Source organism: Corapipo altera, unplaced genomic scaffold, assembly GCF_003945725.1.
Source record: "Corapipo altera isolate COAL_440 unplaced genomic scaffold, ASM394572v1 61411, whole genome shotgun sequence".
In the NCBI taxonomy this organism is placed as follows: domain Eukaryota; kingdom Metazoa; phylum Chordata; class Aves; order Passeriformes; family Pipridae; genus Corapipo; species Corapipo altera.
The window spans coordinates 19,303,278-19,322,986 of NW_020884875.1; the positions used below are offsets into that span (position 1 = coordinate 19,303,278).

General features: G+C 35.8%; 1 protein-coding gene across 7 annotated transcripts in view; it reads right to left on the reverse strand.

Annotated features, from left to right (window-relative positions):
- Positions 1-19,709, reverse strand: part of NFIB (nuclear factor I B) — a 167,179-nt gene that overhangs the window by 13,846 nt on the left and 133,624 nt on the right. For 2 of the 7 annotated variants that reach the window (XM_027635251.1, XM_027635254.1), the window contains exons 9-11: positions 16,038-16,203; positions 12,460-12,542; positions 3,821-3,909 (exon numbers count right to left, since the gene is read on the reverse strand). The exons of 1 other annotated variant lie outside the window; for it this stretch is intronic. In XM_027635251.1, coding sequence (XP_027491052.1) covers positions 3,821-3,909; positions 12,460-12,542; positions 16,038-16,203 — 338 coding nt within the window. The remainder of the gene's footprint in view (positions 1-3,820; positions 3,910-12,459; positions 12,543-16,037; positions 16,204-19,709) is intronic. 4 more of the 7 variants (XM_027635252.1, XM_027635256.1, XM_027635255.1 and 1 more) reach the window with 4 other exon arrangements.

The following is a 19,709-nucleotide window of genomic DNA, read 5'->3' on the forward strand; positions in this document are numbered from 1 at the left end:
GGGAAGGGGTGGGGGTTGTTTTTCAGAATATATATCATCACACTATGTTATCTTGACAGATGATGGCGATAAGGTGGCGGGATTGTTGCTTGGAATGCTGAACACTCCTACAGCCAGAGTTGAGAAGGAAATTCAGCACTCTGAGAACAGAGTTCCCCTCAGCATCTCCAGCAACAAACCAGTTATTTTATTGTGATGATGTGTGAAGATAACAGAACACAAGCAGGAAATGCTAGCCTAGTCCATTTGCCTGGATACTGTAAAGGTAAAGTAACAGTTAACCCACAAAACTAACATAGAATGATTCTTAAAAGAATTCATATAAACAAAAACACATTTGTCAATAGCTGAGTTAAAATGTACACTTTGTCAATTAAAAGCTGCTTACAGTCTGTGAAAGACTTTCAAATACTCCAAATACTCCACATGCTCTATAAGAGGCCAACCATGCCAGCTTTTCTGAGTATTTATACCGGAAATACTACCAATAGTGTAATAGTGGCTTAGATTCAGGATCAAACTCATTATCAGACTCATACACACATTTTTTGTCACTCTCACTCATGTCTCAAGTGTACTTTTTGCAAACACTCTTCCCCTTACATAGCGACAGAGACTGTGTTTTCCAAAATGAGCCTTATAGATCTGCACAGCTTCCCTGTGCCTTATGTCTCCAGGAACACAAGTATTATCACAGAACTGCAGTTACCAAAAAAAAAAGAAAGATTTGGGGGTTTTTAATGGTTCTGGGTATCTTCTTTACATTTACACCCAAAATTGGCCTAAATTATCTTAAAAGTACTGGTGAACTTAATTATATGGGTGTGTTTAAATATTTTTCAAAGTTCATCAGAAATAATAAAATATATTTACAAATAAATACAAAACCACATATATGCATAAGAACAAATATATAAAGACGTAATATGTACAATTAATGCTCTAAGTAAACCACAAAAACCCAAAACGAAACAAAATTGTAGATGGTTAGGTTATCAGGAGTAAAATCAAAACTACTACTTTCAAATACCTTATCAAGTAACTGAGGGTCTTTTTGGCTTTTTTTTTTTTTTTGGATCCTCACAGGATTTTTAATATATTTCCTTTAAAGATACTAGAATGTTTAGTTCAGGTAAGCAAAGCATTAATCTAGTTTTTTTTATCACTATTCCTTGCAAGTCTTCTGGTTTTGTAGACCACGGTGTATCAACGACTAAAAAGTTTTGTGGCTTGGTGTTGGGTTTTTGTCTTGTATTATTCATATTCTCTTCTTTTTTTGCAAAATTCAGTTCCTTTGCACACAGACCACTACTGTCTTACACCTGTCTTTAAATGCCTGCAGATACATAATTTTATAAGGAAACAAAATATCAGAAAATATATTTTGAAATCTATGTATCATATTTTGAAATCTATGCATTAGATCTACCATCAGGTATGATAGGCAACTATTAATAAGACAAAGGACACAGAAACAACAGAAGTTTTTTCATTATTCACTCTCCCCAAGTTTTCAAAATGTGGTTCACCAAAAATGCTTCATGACAAAGCTTTCAGCTTGACCATGTTTGCTCCCTGATCTCTTTAGAGACAGGGCAGTTAACACTGAAGAACTGCCAACATTTTTACCTTCTTGAGGTCACTAATATTTCAGAAAAATCAGTATACTGAAAGTAACCACAAAAGCCTGATGTAAGAGGTCAGATTAAGCACTATCAAAATGAGCACTGCAGATCTGAGGAAATCACATAATCAAATATTTATCAAAGCATTTGAGGTTGTGGAAACTTGTCTGGACTAGGATATATTTCTTTGCCAACATGTGACAATTCGTTTTGCAATACATTCTCTCTCTTTTTTTTAGTGTTAGTTTTGGTGTTAGAAAGTCTCACTGCTCCTTTGCCTGTGCAGGTATAATTTCTCCTCTTAGATTCTCACCCCTGTGGAATTTAAGGAATGTTGTATTCCAAAACCCAAATCCTAAAAGCAATCTGCTAAGAGAGCAATCTGCTAAACAGCAATCTGCTGTTTCCTTGTCCCTCAAGGCTGTGCTTAAGCCAAGAGCAAGTAACATAGCCAAGGCCTCTAAGGAAATGCCTATGGTAGAGTTCATGCCCAAGCTCTTCTGGCAGCGCTTCTGTACGTTCCTCAGGCAGGCAGCATTCTGGGAGTGACCTGCAAGGCAGTTTTGTCTATAACATTGAGTGGATCATGGAGCATGCTTGTATTCACCACCAAGGTTTTCATGGTCACTGCTAGAAATATTTTCCCCTGCCTTTCCTTTCTTTTTACAATTTATGCCCATGGTATTGTATGATGGGTACTGAAAAACAGAATTCAGCAAACAGTAGGACAGTGCTTCAGCCAGCATAACTGGCATTACTTTAAAGAGGGTTCGAGTGATGACTGATTAAAACCATTCAAGGGTATTCCTAGATAGGCTGTTGTGATGTAATTTCCTAATGGCTGTCAATGCCCTGAAAAAGCAACACCCTTTGTAGTGGGAGAATAAATCAACCCCCTCTGTGCTATACTAGTTCAGTTTGGATTCATTCCTGGCCGTACATTGAAAACAATTACTGCATGATGGGGATCTATAATGTGAATCATAGCCCTTGAGGAGTGAGGTGAATCCATTACCTAAATTTCCATTCTGCTACTTAATCTACAAAGACAGAAATGACACGGCCTTATTTTTACACTACAATTCTTACAGATTTAAAACATTATTACAGAAAAAATTGGGAAAAAAAATTAAACTTCAGATTTTGTAAACATCATTTTCAAATTCAGTAATTGCGTTTCCAAGTTGATTCTCAAAAGCCCCAAAACTTCTTACAATCCATAGTACTATACAGTGTATCAAAAGGCATTTTGCACATAATATATATACACAACTACACGCACACACACTCTTACACAAACTATTCAGAAATATATATATTTTCATGTACATACAAATTTCCAGAAAGTATTTAAAATTATTTCAAGAGTGACTGGCTTCATCTGACAGGCTCCCAACCCCCCAACCTGTTTTACAGGTACAACTCCCATTAAGTGTTGAGTGCTGCAGATAATCCTGCACATGAAAAAGACGAAAACTGATGTATCAAAATTATGCTGATTTGTTTATACACCTATTTAGACACAAACACACCCCCATCCTCTTCTGTTACCATAATTCATTATATACCAAGAGGTGTAAAATATAACAGTTTAATAATATAACAAAGGTTAATGGGGTTTATCGTTTGGTTTATTTGTGGAGCTTTTTTCATACAAAAAACTCCTCTTTTTTGTGTAAAACATCTCCAATTATTCTGTTATTTAGTTGACAAATAAGATTGTTTATAGCTTACCTTCATGTTCATTTTAGTGACCTACATCTACACCAGTCAATTACTCAGAAAAGTCTCTATGGATAATATAGTTATTCATTGCCCAAAACAACCACCACCTCATCCATTTATTTTTATACTCATCTACACCTCTAACAGCACTATTTTCTTTGTGTTAACACTGAGGCCCCCAAAATATGACTGGAAACAACAGTTTTAAAACCTAAGATCAGTATTCCCTTCAATTCACAAACCCATTGCATTTGACAGCACAACATTATCGTTCCAGGTGTTTAACTAAGGTAGTTTCTAAATTCAGCTTTTACATGAAGAATAACCTGAATGTGTATAGGAGAAATGTTACACACATACTTTGATCAAACGCTGTCACATATACCTCTGGAGACCCACTAACACAGATATCGTAGCTCTATGCAACTTTTTTAGAGGTGGTGTAGGGGTGGAAATAATTAAAATGTTACCTTTGCCAAGTAATTCCCAATGTATCCTCACTGGCACTGGGGTATAAATGCCTGCCGTTTTGATTCATGGTCCAGTCACAAATTCTCAGCTGTCAATTGAAACCTAGCAGTCAGATATGGATCGAGCATACTACAGTATTTAGTATTTAAATGAATACATGCAAACTAGTACTGTACATGGCAAAAATCTTACCTGCCCAAGAAGTAACTTTAAAAAATAAAAGAATACAAAGAAAAATAACTTATTTTGAGAAATAAATGCCTATAGATTTGTTTAAGATAATGCTACTTTAATATGATCCTTTATTAATAAAGCATAAAAGAGTAACTAGTGTGTAGCACATAACAATTAGCCATTATTAGATTACAAACTGAGCTGGAATAAAAGGAAATGTTAATATTCAATAGTGAGATATTTTGAGAAAGGAAATAAAAATGCTGGGGTTTTTAAGCAATGCTCTATATAATGTGTATTGAGTAAAGGTCAAATACAATCAATATCTTCCAGCATGCATTTTGTAAACCATAGAAGACATGCAATTTATAGAAAATTTGCTCAAATTAAACAAACTGTATGCCCTTATCTTTTTTATTTAAGAAGAGTAAAGGTATTATGTAATTAAGGTTTATTAATCTAGTGTTACTGAAAGTGGTATTACTTAGCATGAAGTGATAAAATAACCTAATCTTGCTTTAGACTCAGAAAAGTAGCATTTAAAATATTTTACTGCATTTTAATATAATGAGGAATGTTCTAAATGTTAGCTGAAACAAATTCTTCCCAGATCCTCAAATCATCAGTTCTGCTTTCGCAGATTGTTCAAGCAACCCTCCACAGCTCTGTTTATTTAACAGCTGCCTGATAGTGTTAGCAGATTTATTGAAAAGATATGTTGCTTATTTTTAAGCTTAAGAAAGTGAACTTATCTGGCTTGTGAATAAAACATACATTTTAACCTCTGTATAGTCATGCTTATATAAATTGCTGTTCCAATATATACGATACAGCACTCCAAACTGAAGATAATATTGCTAAGTTTAAACGCATTTTAGTTTTCTTTATCCATATTCACAGTTTTTAGATAGCACGGGCTACAGCAAACGAACTATAATAAACTGTTTTCACAGGAGCACAATTAATTGCAGCCTTTTCCTGAAAAATACAAATGCTGAGGACAAGACAATATTGCAAACCTGACCCTGTCTGGCTGTTAGAGTCATAAGCTTCCTGCTGTTAAGGTCTGAGAAATGGAAATGTTAGTCTTTGATGTTTTCATAGCAATTGTTTCTTGTTTGTTATCTAAAGAACTCCAAGGGACCTTCTAAAGGCCATTAAAAGCATGACTAAACCACATGAAATTAACCAGAAAAGGAAACAGGCGGTCAAAAAGTTTGCTAGAGGTAACTGTGAATATGTTTAAAGAAATGGGTAAGTAAATATTTGATTTAGTCACTATACAAAACAGTGTTCTAAACCTGATTTTCATAGTGAAAACATAGTAAAATATTTCAGCTCAGTCACTCACTGTCCAGTAGACGTATTTCTACTATAATCCCTAAAAATGTTATCATCTTCACAACAGATACATATTTTAAAACTTTATAATTTATCTAAAAAAACTCACTTCCAGCTGAAACAGAAGACTGAAAGGTTAAACCCATCCCATCCACCTTTTTTTCGTCTTTCACAAAATACAAAATCTATGAGTAAAAGTCAGGCATTAAAAAAATACTAAAATTACAAACTTAGTGTTACCAAATAATTTTATGCACTTAAATCTAACTCAAAAAAACTAGCAAGCACTTAGCTTCCAAAAGAACCTAACTGCATTTGCCATTTGGGGGAAAACAGTAAGGGATTGATATATTACATTTTAGTAAATTAGCTTCTGCACTAAATCACTATATTTTTCCTGCAGTCTATATGAAAATCTTCCACAGGTAAAATTAATGTGTTAAATTTATCATTAAGAAAGCTCCAAAAGGCTTTTTAAACATATTTCATAAAGGTTAGTAATGACATGCTTCTTATTACATAGTAATATGTACTTCAGTGCATATACGCCAAAATACTGCAATGTAATAATAGAACATGTGCATTTTATACATATGCTGTAGACACATACATGCACATGTATATGAAGATCCATGCTACACCAACTATTCACTGCACCAGCTGTGCCTCACTTGCAATACTGACAACACCTTGAAGAACTGCAGGTCTACACAACTGGTTCTGTGGCAAGCCCAGGACTGCATCAACTGTACTGAAATATACCTTCCTAATGTTAAACATTGTTGCTCCACACTCCTCAGTAGGCTCATATAACTGCCACATTATCTTTAGAAACTAACCTGCCTGGAAAACCTTTTAGGTTGTGGGTTTTTTTGTCTCCCTCACATAAAATTTTCTCTCCCAAATTACTCCTGCTGAAAGATCAAGATGTCTTAAGATTTAGAAATATACCATCAAAACGATATAGAAATATTACTTCCAAAGTCTGCATCAGCATCCTGTGAGTGTGTTGAATGCTTTCTGGGCAAAAAGGCTGGAAAACCTTAAAAGAACTGTGTAAACCTGGGGTCCATCTGATGGAAGAAGAAGTCTGTTCACAGCAGCAGTGGGAACACTGCCCTTGGAGAGTGTCCAGACAGCCTAGCAGGGAAAGCCTGGGGGCATAGACCTGACATGAGTACCAAGCTTTGGAAGGATGTAGGGCACTTTATTACAGTATTATGAGTACTATATATTGTCTGGAGTCATACTGAAAGCTTTCTGTCTAGTTATTGTCCTCAGAGTAACTTAGGTGACCTCTAAAATCATTCCAGCTGGAGATGAGAAGGCACATTCACTCTCAACCACTCAAAGCCATCTAAAAGAGTTACTCTGCAGGACACGTCAAAAGAAGAGGTGGGAAATTTGAATTCCTCGCTAGAGGGACTTAAATAATCCTCAAGAGACATCTGACAAATGCTGAAAACTTTACAAATTTTCTCAGAGATATAATACGAACACAAAATAAATGACCTGATTTGGCATGTGACATCGTGAAAAGTCTTTCCTAGATGCCTGTTGGACAGTCTTGCCCTTCAGTCTCCAGTTTTGTCTTTTTTTAGCAAGAAAAGCCACAGGAACTTCATTTTAATAACACCTTCCATCCACAAAACATTATCAATGATTTTCTCATTTATCTCTAACCACAAAGGAATAGAGGATGGATCTATATTCTGAAGTGGGAATGGATGCCCAGCCTTGCAGCAGACGAGGAATAATCACATGCACCCAGCAATTTCCTGATGCATGGTACTGCTCTCATCCCTATGATATGCCCTCCCTACAAGACTCATGAAGCAGCAAAGGAGCACAAAGCCCACTGCAAGCACTTCTCCCAGGAGGCTGTGCAACTCCCTCATTCACCTCAGCCACCTTACAGGAAGGGGCCACAGGCCCAGACAGAAGCAGAGCAGTAGACCAAGTGCTTCTGTTCTGTAAAATGTCAGGAAATTGACTTTGTTTAGCACTTTCCAGAGCTGTGAGACTGATGCGAAGTTCTACCCAAGAGCTAGATTTCACTACAGCTGTCTTCACAGCTTAAATGGCACTTTTCAAGCACAACCATCCTGCAGAGTTTTAAGTATGCAAGTCACACATACATTATAAATCTATAGCCGAAAGCACAACCTTTAATCATAGTATGAATAATTTTTAGGGGTTAGAATTTAAGCAGGTTTTGTAGTCTTGTATTTAAAGAGAGGTTGTCCAAGACTAACACTCATTTCAAGCTTCTGTGACAGCTAAGGAAAGTAGATACATATTTTAGAAAGTGTAATAAGAGACGGTGCTATAGCTTCTCTTACTTGAGAAAAGCCCATAAAACTTATCATTTGCATATTGTCACCGTTTTGACTGAAACTTCCTTTAAATGTGTTTCCTTTCTAGCAGGCATATGTGAAAGGTGACCTCTTAGCCATTTACATACCTCCCCGGTGATCATGTGACCCAGTTTTACGTCAAACTGTCAATTATGATAAGGGACACAATAAGAACAGTCAAAGTGTTGATAACCTGTTTCCCGAGTTTACTGAGAAGCTCTCTTAAAGAGTCCACTTGTGTCCTTTCAGCTTGCTGCTGAAAGCAAAAGTGACATTGACTCAAAACATTTTGCAAACAAATACTCTGTGTTCAGTAGATATTTAAGTTTGCAAGTTCCATTATGAATAGTATGAAGAGAACTGCATTTTGAACTGTGCAACTCAGTAAATAAAGGATATATCTGGTAAGAATGTCCTACTGAGGAGACAGGGAAGACTTTTGTAGAAAATAAGAAGCTATCTACAGTTTTCTCATTTTGCATTTTAGAGACCTTTTTACTATGTACATTGAAAATGTTTGACTCATAATTGTAAAAGCTGTGTGAAAATAATGAGTACAATATACCACACCCAGAAAGTCCACGCTCTAGTGAAAACTGTGCCACAGTGATTATCAGAGCAAAGACTGGAGGAGTTCACTAGCTCCTTGGCAATTGGGCCAGCATTAGTTAGCACCTTTACTGTGATAGGAAAGGTGTAGAGGTCATTGTCTTCACACGCCTCAATAGTTATCCGATTTATTTATGTTTTCTAATTAAAAATAGAATCACCCACACAATGCCCCAAGGTGTATAAAAGTTAAGTAAATGGTCAAGAAAGAAAACCTTTCAGTTATTTCATTCATTCTAACAGAAATATTACAGAAACCACTAGTCTGTATTTGCAATAAATACAAATGTCTTTGTATGTATCCATCCATCCATCCTTTTATTTTTTTATACTGTTTACACAGGTAAAGTTCAAAATTGATATTCTGGCAACTTTCTAATTTTATTGCCAGAAACAATATACCTGACTCTAGGCGTCTGTCATTTCAAGAACATAATAAATCCATGAAGTTGAGATGCCAGAAATGCCATCACATAACCATGAGAGTTCTGATCATTAAGACTTTGTTACTGAATTAATGTTCTTGCCATTGAAGTTAATAAGCCAAAAGAATTGAGATACAAATAGAATCTGGCAAGAAATTTTGTCCACTTGTAGAAGGCTGAATTTGACTAACTTTCCTCAATTTGTTCCTTTTTCCTCTAGTCTAGGCTTAGAAACCTCAAATCTTCAATAAATGCAAATTAGAGAAATAAAGGGGAAAAAAGGTGCTCCCATACAATTGGAAAGACTATCCAAACTTTTATGCACAATTTATTTAAGATGTTTCAGCACAGATGAAGAGTAACAAGCACTAGATTTGACTTCATAAAATAATTCCACCAATCACCAACAGTAAAATTAAGAAAAACTCTGTCATTCAGGTACTAGCTCTTACCACTTCACTTGCCCCTTTTCAAGAAGAGAAAAATGAGTGGTCTCTAATATTTTGCAATATACAGAAGGGGGCTGATATGAATTTTTTACAACAAAATTACAAGATAAGTGTGACTCTCTGTATGCCACAGAAGTGAGATACGTTTTGTAACTATTCATGCCACAGTATAAAAATACTTGGTATTTCAAGGCAGGTAATGGGAAGATCCACCAGCAATTGCATCAGAAAGTGGACTACGTAGTTATAATTCTCCAATAGGACCTGGTCGTCCTAACTATCACTGTAACATGCTAAGTAATGCATATAACATCTTATTTATCTATACCAGTAAAAGCTAACAAACTCTCTCATTGGTCCTATTATGCACTGTCTTTCTAAGTTTTATTCAGTGTTTCCCATCTAAATATGAGTATTCCAGTTCAGCTGTGCTATAAATTGTTTACTGGAAGTTCTAGAAAGCTATCACTTTGTTAAGATTCTGTGTGCGCATGTGTTGCAAAATACATGTGTAACATTTAAATTTATTGTTCTTACTGTAATTTAAATGGGCTACATAATGGTTCTTTTTAACAATAAAAAAAGTACTCAAGGGTACATGCCAATATTTCTCATAACCAGAGAGAATAAATCTTCATAAAGACTCCTCCAATGAGGTAAAAAATGTACTGGTGACAATATTTATTCTTGAAGGGTCAATGTGCGTTACAGGGTACGGTGAATATTTAAAAGACCTCTCTGGAACTAAAACCATTGGCTTTCTAATTTAGAATTTCTCTCCAGTAATACAAAATGATTGATTGCCTTTATTTCATGTACCCCTTGATTTTTCTTTTCATTCATCATGGGTTGCTTTAAACCAAATGCATTTAAAATCTGCCACAAGAAGAGTGGTCTCTTTTAAATTGTTGTAAAGTAATGAAAGGACATAGTAAATCAATCCCATTTCTGCTTTACCAAAGGATAACCTTTGCTCTACTGAAGTTGTTTAGGCAATCTCAATGCTCTACCTCACTTTCTAGGTAATATATGTATATGGCACTGTCATCTCCAACATGTCTTTAGAGTTGAGTGAAGGTAATTAATTAATTAGAAACTTACACATACATACTTATATATTCATCTTTATCCATCTGGAAAATTTTTTGTTAAAGTATACTGTTCTTTCAAGTGGTTTCAGCTGTACATTCTATTCATTAATTTCCTACATATTTATAGGCATACATACACACACACAAACACACTCAGGTAAGTATAGATATGTCCACTGTATATATTAGAAGAGAACAGAGAATTAACAGCAAAGACAATAAAACTATTTTTAAATTTACTTTTTGGCTCATTGGTCACAAACTGATGCTCTTGAATTAATATAATGAGACTATTAAGCAATATATTTTATCAGGGAGAACACTGGTTTAACAAAGTGGCATTGAATAATTCACTCAGAAGCGCATGTGAGACGTAACCGAGTTTCCCCTTTCCCCAAAGCCACCTGGCCACATGTTTTACCATGAAGGGGAGTTTAAGATGCAGTGCATGTAAATGCCAAAGACCCTTGAGATCCCTCTCACTTTTATATTCCAACGACACTGCTGAAATTTTGAACTCTATTTCTATCTGCACAAAGCCAAAAATAGATAGAAGATGCACAACATTAGCAATATATGCTTTTTATGTCAAAAACTCAGTCAGGAGAAAATAAAGGGTGCTTCCACTACTTTCTGGCATATGACAAAAGTTTGTAAGTCTTTCAGTGAACTTGGAAGAAGGTAGAATGTTCTTAGGCAGTAGCAAATTTGAAGAAAAAATGGTGTCCAAAAATACGGAGTGAGAAAAAACATTGCACATTCCCAAATTAACTGGATGTCAGAGACGTTTCAAAGGATACTGTGTACAACTTCACAAGGAGTCCACAAATTACATGCACTGTGCTTAAAGAGAGATATTGTGTGTGTTTTAAAACACAATAAACATATACTACGTATGTTTTAAAAAGAGCCGTGTTATAGTAATTGCAAAACATTTCATAATACAAAGATCTTTGAGAGGTTAAAAACCCCCAACAAAACACTATGCCAGAAAATTTACTGAGAAATTAATGGTTGGCAAACCCACTAAATGTCATTCGGTATTTTCAGAGTGTACAGATGTTTGCAGTTAGGTCTCACTAGTTAAAAAAAAAAAAGTTGGCAAAGCACCAACTACTTTAAATAAACCATCATCTTTATGATTTTCTCTGAACTCTGCATGTGGTGACCTTTAAAATGGACATACTGCCACCATGCCCTCAGAGTGGGTAGAGATAGGGAGTTCCAGCTGAAGCAGAACAGGTAGGTTTTACTGAAAAATTAAACAGGCATGTGTACAAACTGCAGACAGGAACCCAAGTCTGAGAAAAAAATACATTAGAACAAATACCAAGTACTACTTAACAGCCCCTTTCTTATTGCCCCAATCAGCTTTTTTCTTTATAAGATTTTACATGCTGTGAATTTCAAAGTACTCTACTGTTAAGATCTAGGAGGAACACAAACACACATCATAAAGTATGTTAAAATTCTAAAGGGTCTGAATTTATGTTTGTTACTAGTAATGTAGCATTTCTGTATGTGCATGGCCTTGCTACTGACTGCAGCTAATTTATTTGTATGCCACCATTAATCTCGGCTGTATATTTTCACAGTTTGGGTAAACACTTCATTTGCATTAAATTTACAGCATTAATGAGATGTGAAATTCAAAATGCTATTTGAAACATAAATGATGTAAAAAACTAGAACAAAAATATGGTTTTATCACATTTGAAATCAGTAGACCAATTAAAGCCTATTAAACTAGAAGTGATGATGTGTTGCACTGAGAATGTTAAATATCCGGGGAAAAAAACAAAATAGCTTGAAAATAATAAATTGGACTTTCTGCTTTGGAAATTTTGCTTATTTTTTTAAACAGATTTTGAAATCAGTATTTGTTTCTTAAACAGCTCATTCTCCTTCCTAAAATTCTATTAAAGATTACATGCATGAGCTCTTGAAAAAATAAAATAATGAAAGAAATATGGTTAGAAGTTCCTTAAGATGGCACAAGTCTAAGAAATACAGCATAGGCTAAATTGGTGTTTCTCAAAGGGTTCAGTTGTTTTGAATAAACTTCATCTTCACATGACAAATACTGAAACCCTTAGGATTTCAATCTAATCCAAGATAACAGTGGTAGCACGTAGGAAGGTAATATCACAAAGGCTTCTCTATATCATCGCACCTATGTGAAACTTGCCCACCTGTTGCTGGTGTAGGAAGGATGGGTCTCTTGGGCTTAGTCCCACATATCGATTGGCTTGGGATGTGCCTGAGGCTGTGTAGGCTGATTAAGGAAGAACAAAACATATTGATAAAAACACCAACCTATCATAACTATTACCTTGTGCAGGTACAGTACAAATATGAGAGATCCAGAGTTATGATTTTGCATTATATAGGATGTGTCTGTGGTTTTCCTTTAGTCAAGAGGAAGCAAAAGAAAAACTGGACCAAATATAGGAGGGCATGTGTAAATTCCTATAAACTTCAATGGAAGCTGCATGTGTAAATTAGAATGATGTCTCTTTTAAATAGTAGTTCCTCTGATTAATTTTTGTCAAGTGATGTCTTAAAATATTTATTTAAAGGACTCACAATTCTTATTTCCATTATACCAATCTAAAGCACCTGTGAAATCATTGAAATTGCAACATTGAGAGAAAATATTAATATACACATTATCTTTACTGCTGTGAAGACCCTGTTAAAAAAAAAAAAAAACAAAACCAAAACACAACTGTAAAAGAACAACAAAAATTAGAATAAAAAGTTTGGTTTACTTATGTAAATGAATCTTTACAGGCCTTTGAAAATGGGATGCAATCTGACTAGGATTTTCATAAGAAAGGAACTAATTCTTACTGTGCAATATTATAGTAAATATTCAACTCTCCCATTCATCAGGAAACAACTTTTTCCCATGGGAAAAATTTAAAGAAGTCTCTCGCTGTCTGCTACAGAAGATTGAAGAAATCCATTTCAGAGGAGAAGAGAATGACAAGCGATGGTGGGATTAGCTACAGGATATGAATACTTCACCTGTAGGACACATTCCTGTCTGGTCTCTGCCATTACCTGTTCATGGCTTTTATTGGCACATATCTAGTTACTTAGGTGGTCTTATTCCACTGCCCAGTGCAGAGATGTCCACACTGCAACTTGAACCATCTCAGCCTGGAAACTTGCTGGTAAAATAGCAAAGACTTAGTAGAAAACCACTAAAAATGGACAGACACATACAAGGATACCAGTGAGAAGCTAGATGGGAGTACTTACTGAACTGGCCTGTTAGTACTAAAGTCACACAGAAAATACAAGCAAGTAAAATGTATTAATTAAAAAAAAAAAATAAAAATGCTATATACAGTAAACAGGCTTTACCAAAAAGCTGTCATAAAAATTAACGAGTTATTAGAAGGAAATTATGGTGGAGGCCACAGGGTTCTCCAAATATGATTAAAGCCTGCTGTTCTTTCTTATTCAAAGCATTTCTGCTATTGCACTTCAGAATGAAAAGGAGTGCTAATCATTTAACTGCTATTTAATTCTCATCAGACTGAATAATCATGATAACTTGTTGGCCAAGCATAAGTTATATAAATATATATCAATATATATTTTCAATCAATTAATCAGTTATAGCAAATAAAAGTAAAACTGTGTCATAAAGTATATTCAGTGTTGATTTTCCCATTAAGTTAACATTAGCACTTTCTGAGATGGGTCTATTATGACTAATAATACAGTTTATATGTATTCATATATATAAAAATAATTTAAATATTAGTAGGACACAATCTCTCATTTTTTGCTATTTTCTTCATCAACAAGCTACGTTTCTTCATGTGCTTTGCTGTTACAGTAACAAACCAATTTCAAAGGGTTTTACCAGCAGATAGACTACTGCAATGCTCTGAAAATCATAACACCCTAAGCATGTAGCATTTATACACTATCTGGTACATTCAAATAAAATCTGCAAACAGGGATTTTTTTTTTCTGCTATTATCTATGTGCTGCAATGACAAGAAGTTACTTGCAAACTGCTATGGAAGCTCAAGGAGGCCTTATTTCAAGTATCTAAGCCAAGACGTTCTAAAGTTCAGTGGGAATGAGCTACCCAAGCTCCCATGAATCGCACAACAAAGTCAGAGATGATTTAACTGGAAAATATAGTCCTAACCATTCCCTTAGTAGTAGGACAATGAACAGACTAGGTATGCTTTCCTGTAATGTTGAATATTAAGATCAGATTACCAGAAAACATCCCAACACAGTCCTGGCACTGTGTGTGCTCTTTTGGCCATCTGTATCAGAAACCCTGACTTCATCAGACACAGATATGTAGGCCAAGCAAGATCATGACAAATAGCAAAGAGAATGAAACCATCAGTACTTGAAATTACACATGAACTCAATGTTCTCAGTTTTCTGTTCTGGTCCAAATGTTTAGAGCAACAGTTTCTTCTTTGCTGCTAAAACTAACTCTTCTTAAAAGGTGCAAGAACAGTACTACAAACCACCAGTGGGGCTACAGATATACTCTACCTATACTGAAAAAACAGCTGAAACGCTTCCAGAAATCTATTCATATAATTATTTGTTTATACTTAAACAGTAGTTCGTCCAAACATTTTATCCTTTCACAATAAACATAAATTCTTAACCTCTCTTTTCTCTTTTACATCTTGACCACTCCTATGCACAAGTCTCACATCTGCTTCATATTCTAATGAAAAGATTTCAAGGAGTGTGACACTTGAAAGGCATACAGTTTATGGTCTCCGTTAATGACAGACCAAAAGTTATCATCTGGATTTGCAGTTCAAATATCAAATAGGTCTAGAAAAAATAATCTTAATGTAACAGACCCTAAAGAGTCTATTCTTAGACTAGTAAATTTTTTTTCCAAAGCGTATATGGAAGCGACTACAAATCTTCACCACTCTGATAAACAATGGCACCACTGGCCATCTCAAGTCCGAGTAAAAGTTCAAATACAACAGAAATGCAGAATATAGTAAAAATGGAACATTTTGCACAACTAAACATGAGTATCTGGAAGAGATTAGCCTAGATATGGTAACACCTTTGCTCCTATTTCCAAAAGCGCAATTCCATTGAAGATAATAGGATAAATAACATGGTCCTATATGTAATAAAGAGCTTAAAATATTGAAGATGAAGTTTGTTATTTTCTATTAAAAAAAAAACACCAAAAAAACAACAACCACAAACCGTGGGTCTACCATCCTTTGCAGCAATGAGAAGAAATTTTCTTTTGCCACAGTAGTTGTTTCTGGTAAAAATGACACAACCTATATTAACATGCAATTGTCATAGCTCGGATTCAGTATGTGTTGCAAACAGGCTTGATTTCTGTAGGAAAGTTCATTGAGGAGTAAATTATCCAATCTCTGTTTGTAATTCCATCTGTGGGTCATTGTAAAACCTGGTTGTCTTGGTGTGCTTCTCAGTGTCTTAACAATGTCCGCCTCAGATGAACAAACACATTTTCTTTTCCTTGAACAGTGGTCAAATATGCAGGCTTTTCCCTTTCATTTTAGTTGTCATGTCACAAACTTTGGTTCATGTAACATGATCCACTGGTTGAAATTTGCAGAGGAAAAGCTTTGCAGTCAGATCACATTTGCTCTCCATGTAAAATGATGAGCACCCACTTGGTCAAATAGTAGGAAAAGGCGCCTTTTTCTGGCCTTAATTTGAAATCATATCGAATCTTCGATGGACATTTTTTGTTTCCTAAAGAAATACTTACTGGTTGCTGTAGGTGAAGATGCCTCACCTTCAGTGGATGTAGTGATGGGTTTAGTATCTGTCATGGTCAGGGTCACAGGTCGCACCGCACTGTGATGGGGAGAGGGTGCCAAAACTGGAGTAAAATGGCCAGGCACTTTCCCTACTACTTGACCACTGTTGTTAGGCTACAAAACAAAACCAAAAGAATGTCTTGTGAAACACATACATTGCATTTAAGGAACCTACCTACCTATCTTAGGGTTTTCCAAAATGCCCATGGTTGTAGTACCTGCATTTTGGAATGTGCTGTTATAGCATTGCCATGAATTTCTAGGAGATATTTGCCATCAGGCAGGTCTCTTCTCTCATAGGTAGTCCATGCTTAAGTGGTAGTACTTTTTGGTAAGCTTTCTTTCTGTTCGGGTGCAGCATGTATCAGATAGTTTCAAAATATATTTGCTGTTCATGCAGTGTCTATGAACAAAAATCCTATCATAGCAGGAGTAAACTGACCAGGTAGAGACCATAATGTATGAAGTATTAAGAGCAAATGACTGATGTGAAACCTCTGTTTTCACATGCCATACTATTCTGGCTTGGAGGATAATCAAGACTTGACCACAGCTGTCCAGAGAGATTACTCATACTGGAAGGTTAACTAATAATTCACATGCTTGGGAATTTGGATTTGGATACAATGCACTATAATGCACACATCATAACATCTGGCCAAAAGCCGCTTACCAAAAACACAGAAGTGTTTCATAACAGGAACTTTGCAAGTCAAGAGCATAATAAGTAAGAACGCTTCTTCCATAGATACAAGAGGCAGTCTGTGTATGGCCTTATGGTGCAGGTCATAAGGTAATATGCTACTTTATATGTATAGGCATATGTGAAATTGGCAAAGTTGACTGGTAAATGTATATGTTTATCCAGTGCTTAAACACGCCTTAAACATTCTCTATGACTGCAAATACTCCAAAGGTAAATAACTTGTAATAAAATCAGCTAGTAGTAAATAGTTTTTCAACAGTAACTGATAACTTCTGTCTTAAACTGATTATGTACTATACGAGTCATAAGTATTTTAAAAAAGCCATACAAATTATGAAATACTGGAAATCTTCTTATCAGAAGGATCTTGTCAAATTTAAGATAACTTAAAGACATGGACTGATAAAAGACCCAATTCAACTGATTCAAGGAAAGGTTAAAAGAGGTAAGTATGATTTTGGTAATGAAATAATAATCAGATTGAGACAATTACTGCAAGTATGTGAGGAGTATAAACACATAGAAGAGGAAGGAAATATTTGGAAAATATAGGAAATACATACTTGGGGTAATGGAATGAAATCAAGAAGGAGGAAATTTAAAACTAATAGCAGGAGAAACGTCCTGGCAGTATGTTCTACTAGACTTTGCAAATGCACCCAAGGGAGACTCGGAGAGTCTTGTTTAGGACATCTCACTAGAAAATATAAGTGCAAATGGAAACCAATCTGGTGTCCGCAGGAACATTGAGCAGTTAGCAGACTATTTCCCTCCCTAAAATCGCAAGCCTTACAATGAAAAACAACAGTAAAAATGCACACTAAATGGCCAACAACCTATCCCTCTAAATGAGAAAAAGTCACTTCCTAAACACAACTCTTGTCAGTAAGATCTGCTTGCTATGTTGGAATGAATTTTCACTATGCTTCTAGGAATTCTGCTGCAGAGGCAAGCCTTCTCTCCTGCCCTGGCAGCCCAGCTGTCCACACAGCCTGCTGGAGGGAATACCACCTCTCAGTTGCATCTGGTAGCTCCTAGGTGGAGTCACTGACCTGCGGCCACAGGGCTACCTTAGGAGCCTTAGCTTATGTGGTGTGCTAACATCACAAAAACAGTTGAGAATTCCTTACCAAAATCATCAATTTTTATTAAAAACTAAGAAAGCCAATTTCATGGAGCGTGTATGGATTGAAAAAGGCAGTATCATCAGCTTAAAAAAGCAGCTGTCTCTAAAGACAGACTTGAATAAATGAGAATAAATTAGAAGGACAGAGTAGGAGCCCAGGATGATTACAGCATTATATTGTCCCATAGTGATCCCAGTCAACAGGAATCCAATGGCTCACACGGAGTCCAGCTTAGCCTTTATTTATATTGTCCAAATGAGCAAACTCTTTCCTTGTTCATTGTTAAGACAAAGATTATACTTATATCTCATTCTCTTGTAAACTATGTTTTTCCCTGTGCAATACACAACAGCAGTGCAATACACAACAGCAGTGCAATATATCACATGCTTCATCCAAACAGAGGGTGAAATCCTGTCCTTGTTGACAACCATGGGGTTGTCACTAGTGATTTTAGCAAATGCAGTTTGTGACTCCCCACATACATTTCTTTTCTTTTTTTGTTTTCCCCAATTTCTTCTTAAATGGTAGGTATTTCTCTAAATCTGTCCCACACATGAAATTGAGTGCAGATGCAATCCAACAATTCCTCTCAACAATTCCACTCACTTGTAATGACAAAGTTCAGTGCTATGCTGGACAGTATCACTACAAAACCCTATTACAGTGTAGTTTTGAGACCACTAATTGAATTAATTTTGTTGATGAAGTTATAGAAAATCCAGTTCATTTTGGTCCCCTGCTCACATACCAAGTATCTCACTTTCACATTTGTCTACTAGACACATATGTAAACCTGGAGATCATAGTTCACAGATCATAGTATGAGATCATCATAATTTCTGTCTGTGAGCCCATGTCCTTGTGCGCTGTGGTATACACAGAGGGTGACTGATGTTTCAGAAAATCTACAAGTAAAAGAAACTAGAAGTAGTAACTTTCATTTTTCTAACTCTCCTCCTCTCCCTTTTGCCTAGGGCACCCTAATGCTAAATCACCCATAAAAATCCAATGGCCATGTTATTCCAACAGAGACAGCTCACTGGTACAGCAGGTAGTTTCATGTGTGGAATTCATATACACAAGTTATCTATCTGAGTAATAATAATAATGCCTTTGAGACTCTGCTAAACATAAGGGAATGGCATTATTAGAGTATCACCTGTGAGACTGTAGAAGGTATTTTAGGGCAGTTGCCCTCAGGTTGAACCTGGTGGGTTCCAGAAAGCATTTGCTTAACAAGAAGCAAGACTATACAGATTTTCTTTCTGCTACTGAACACTATGATAGCAAGAGAAATGTACTTTGCCTTTTTACAGTGCCCTTTACCACTTTCCATAAGGATGAATCTCCCTAGTTTCTGTACCAGGAATCTGAGTAACTCATTGCAACAGCACATCTTACACAGACCTCACTCTGAGATGCCACACAAAAGCTTCATCCGGTGTGACATGCAGCTACCTGTCTACTTGAGGAATTAGCTTTAGAAAAAAAATGTTGTTGCCAGTTCTTGGCTGACAACATCCTTTCTGTACTACTTTCTATAAGAAATCAAGGTGCTAACTTTGATCTATAAAGCTCTTAGTCTCATCCATTTGAGAAAGCCTTGATGAAATGCTGCTGAAACTGACAGCAACCACACAGTTTCGGTAATCCGGGTTCAGACATGGATGCCACAAGATATTCTAGAGTCCTCCATCTTGAAGCACAGTTTTACTGAGCTCATAAAATCTGGGTTATTTGTCAGCAGGTAGAGCACAAGGAAATACCCAGCTTTCCTTCTACAT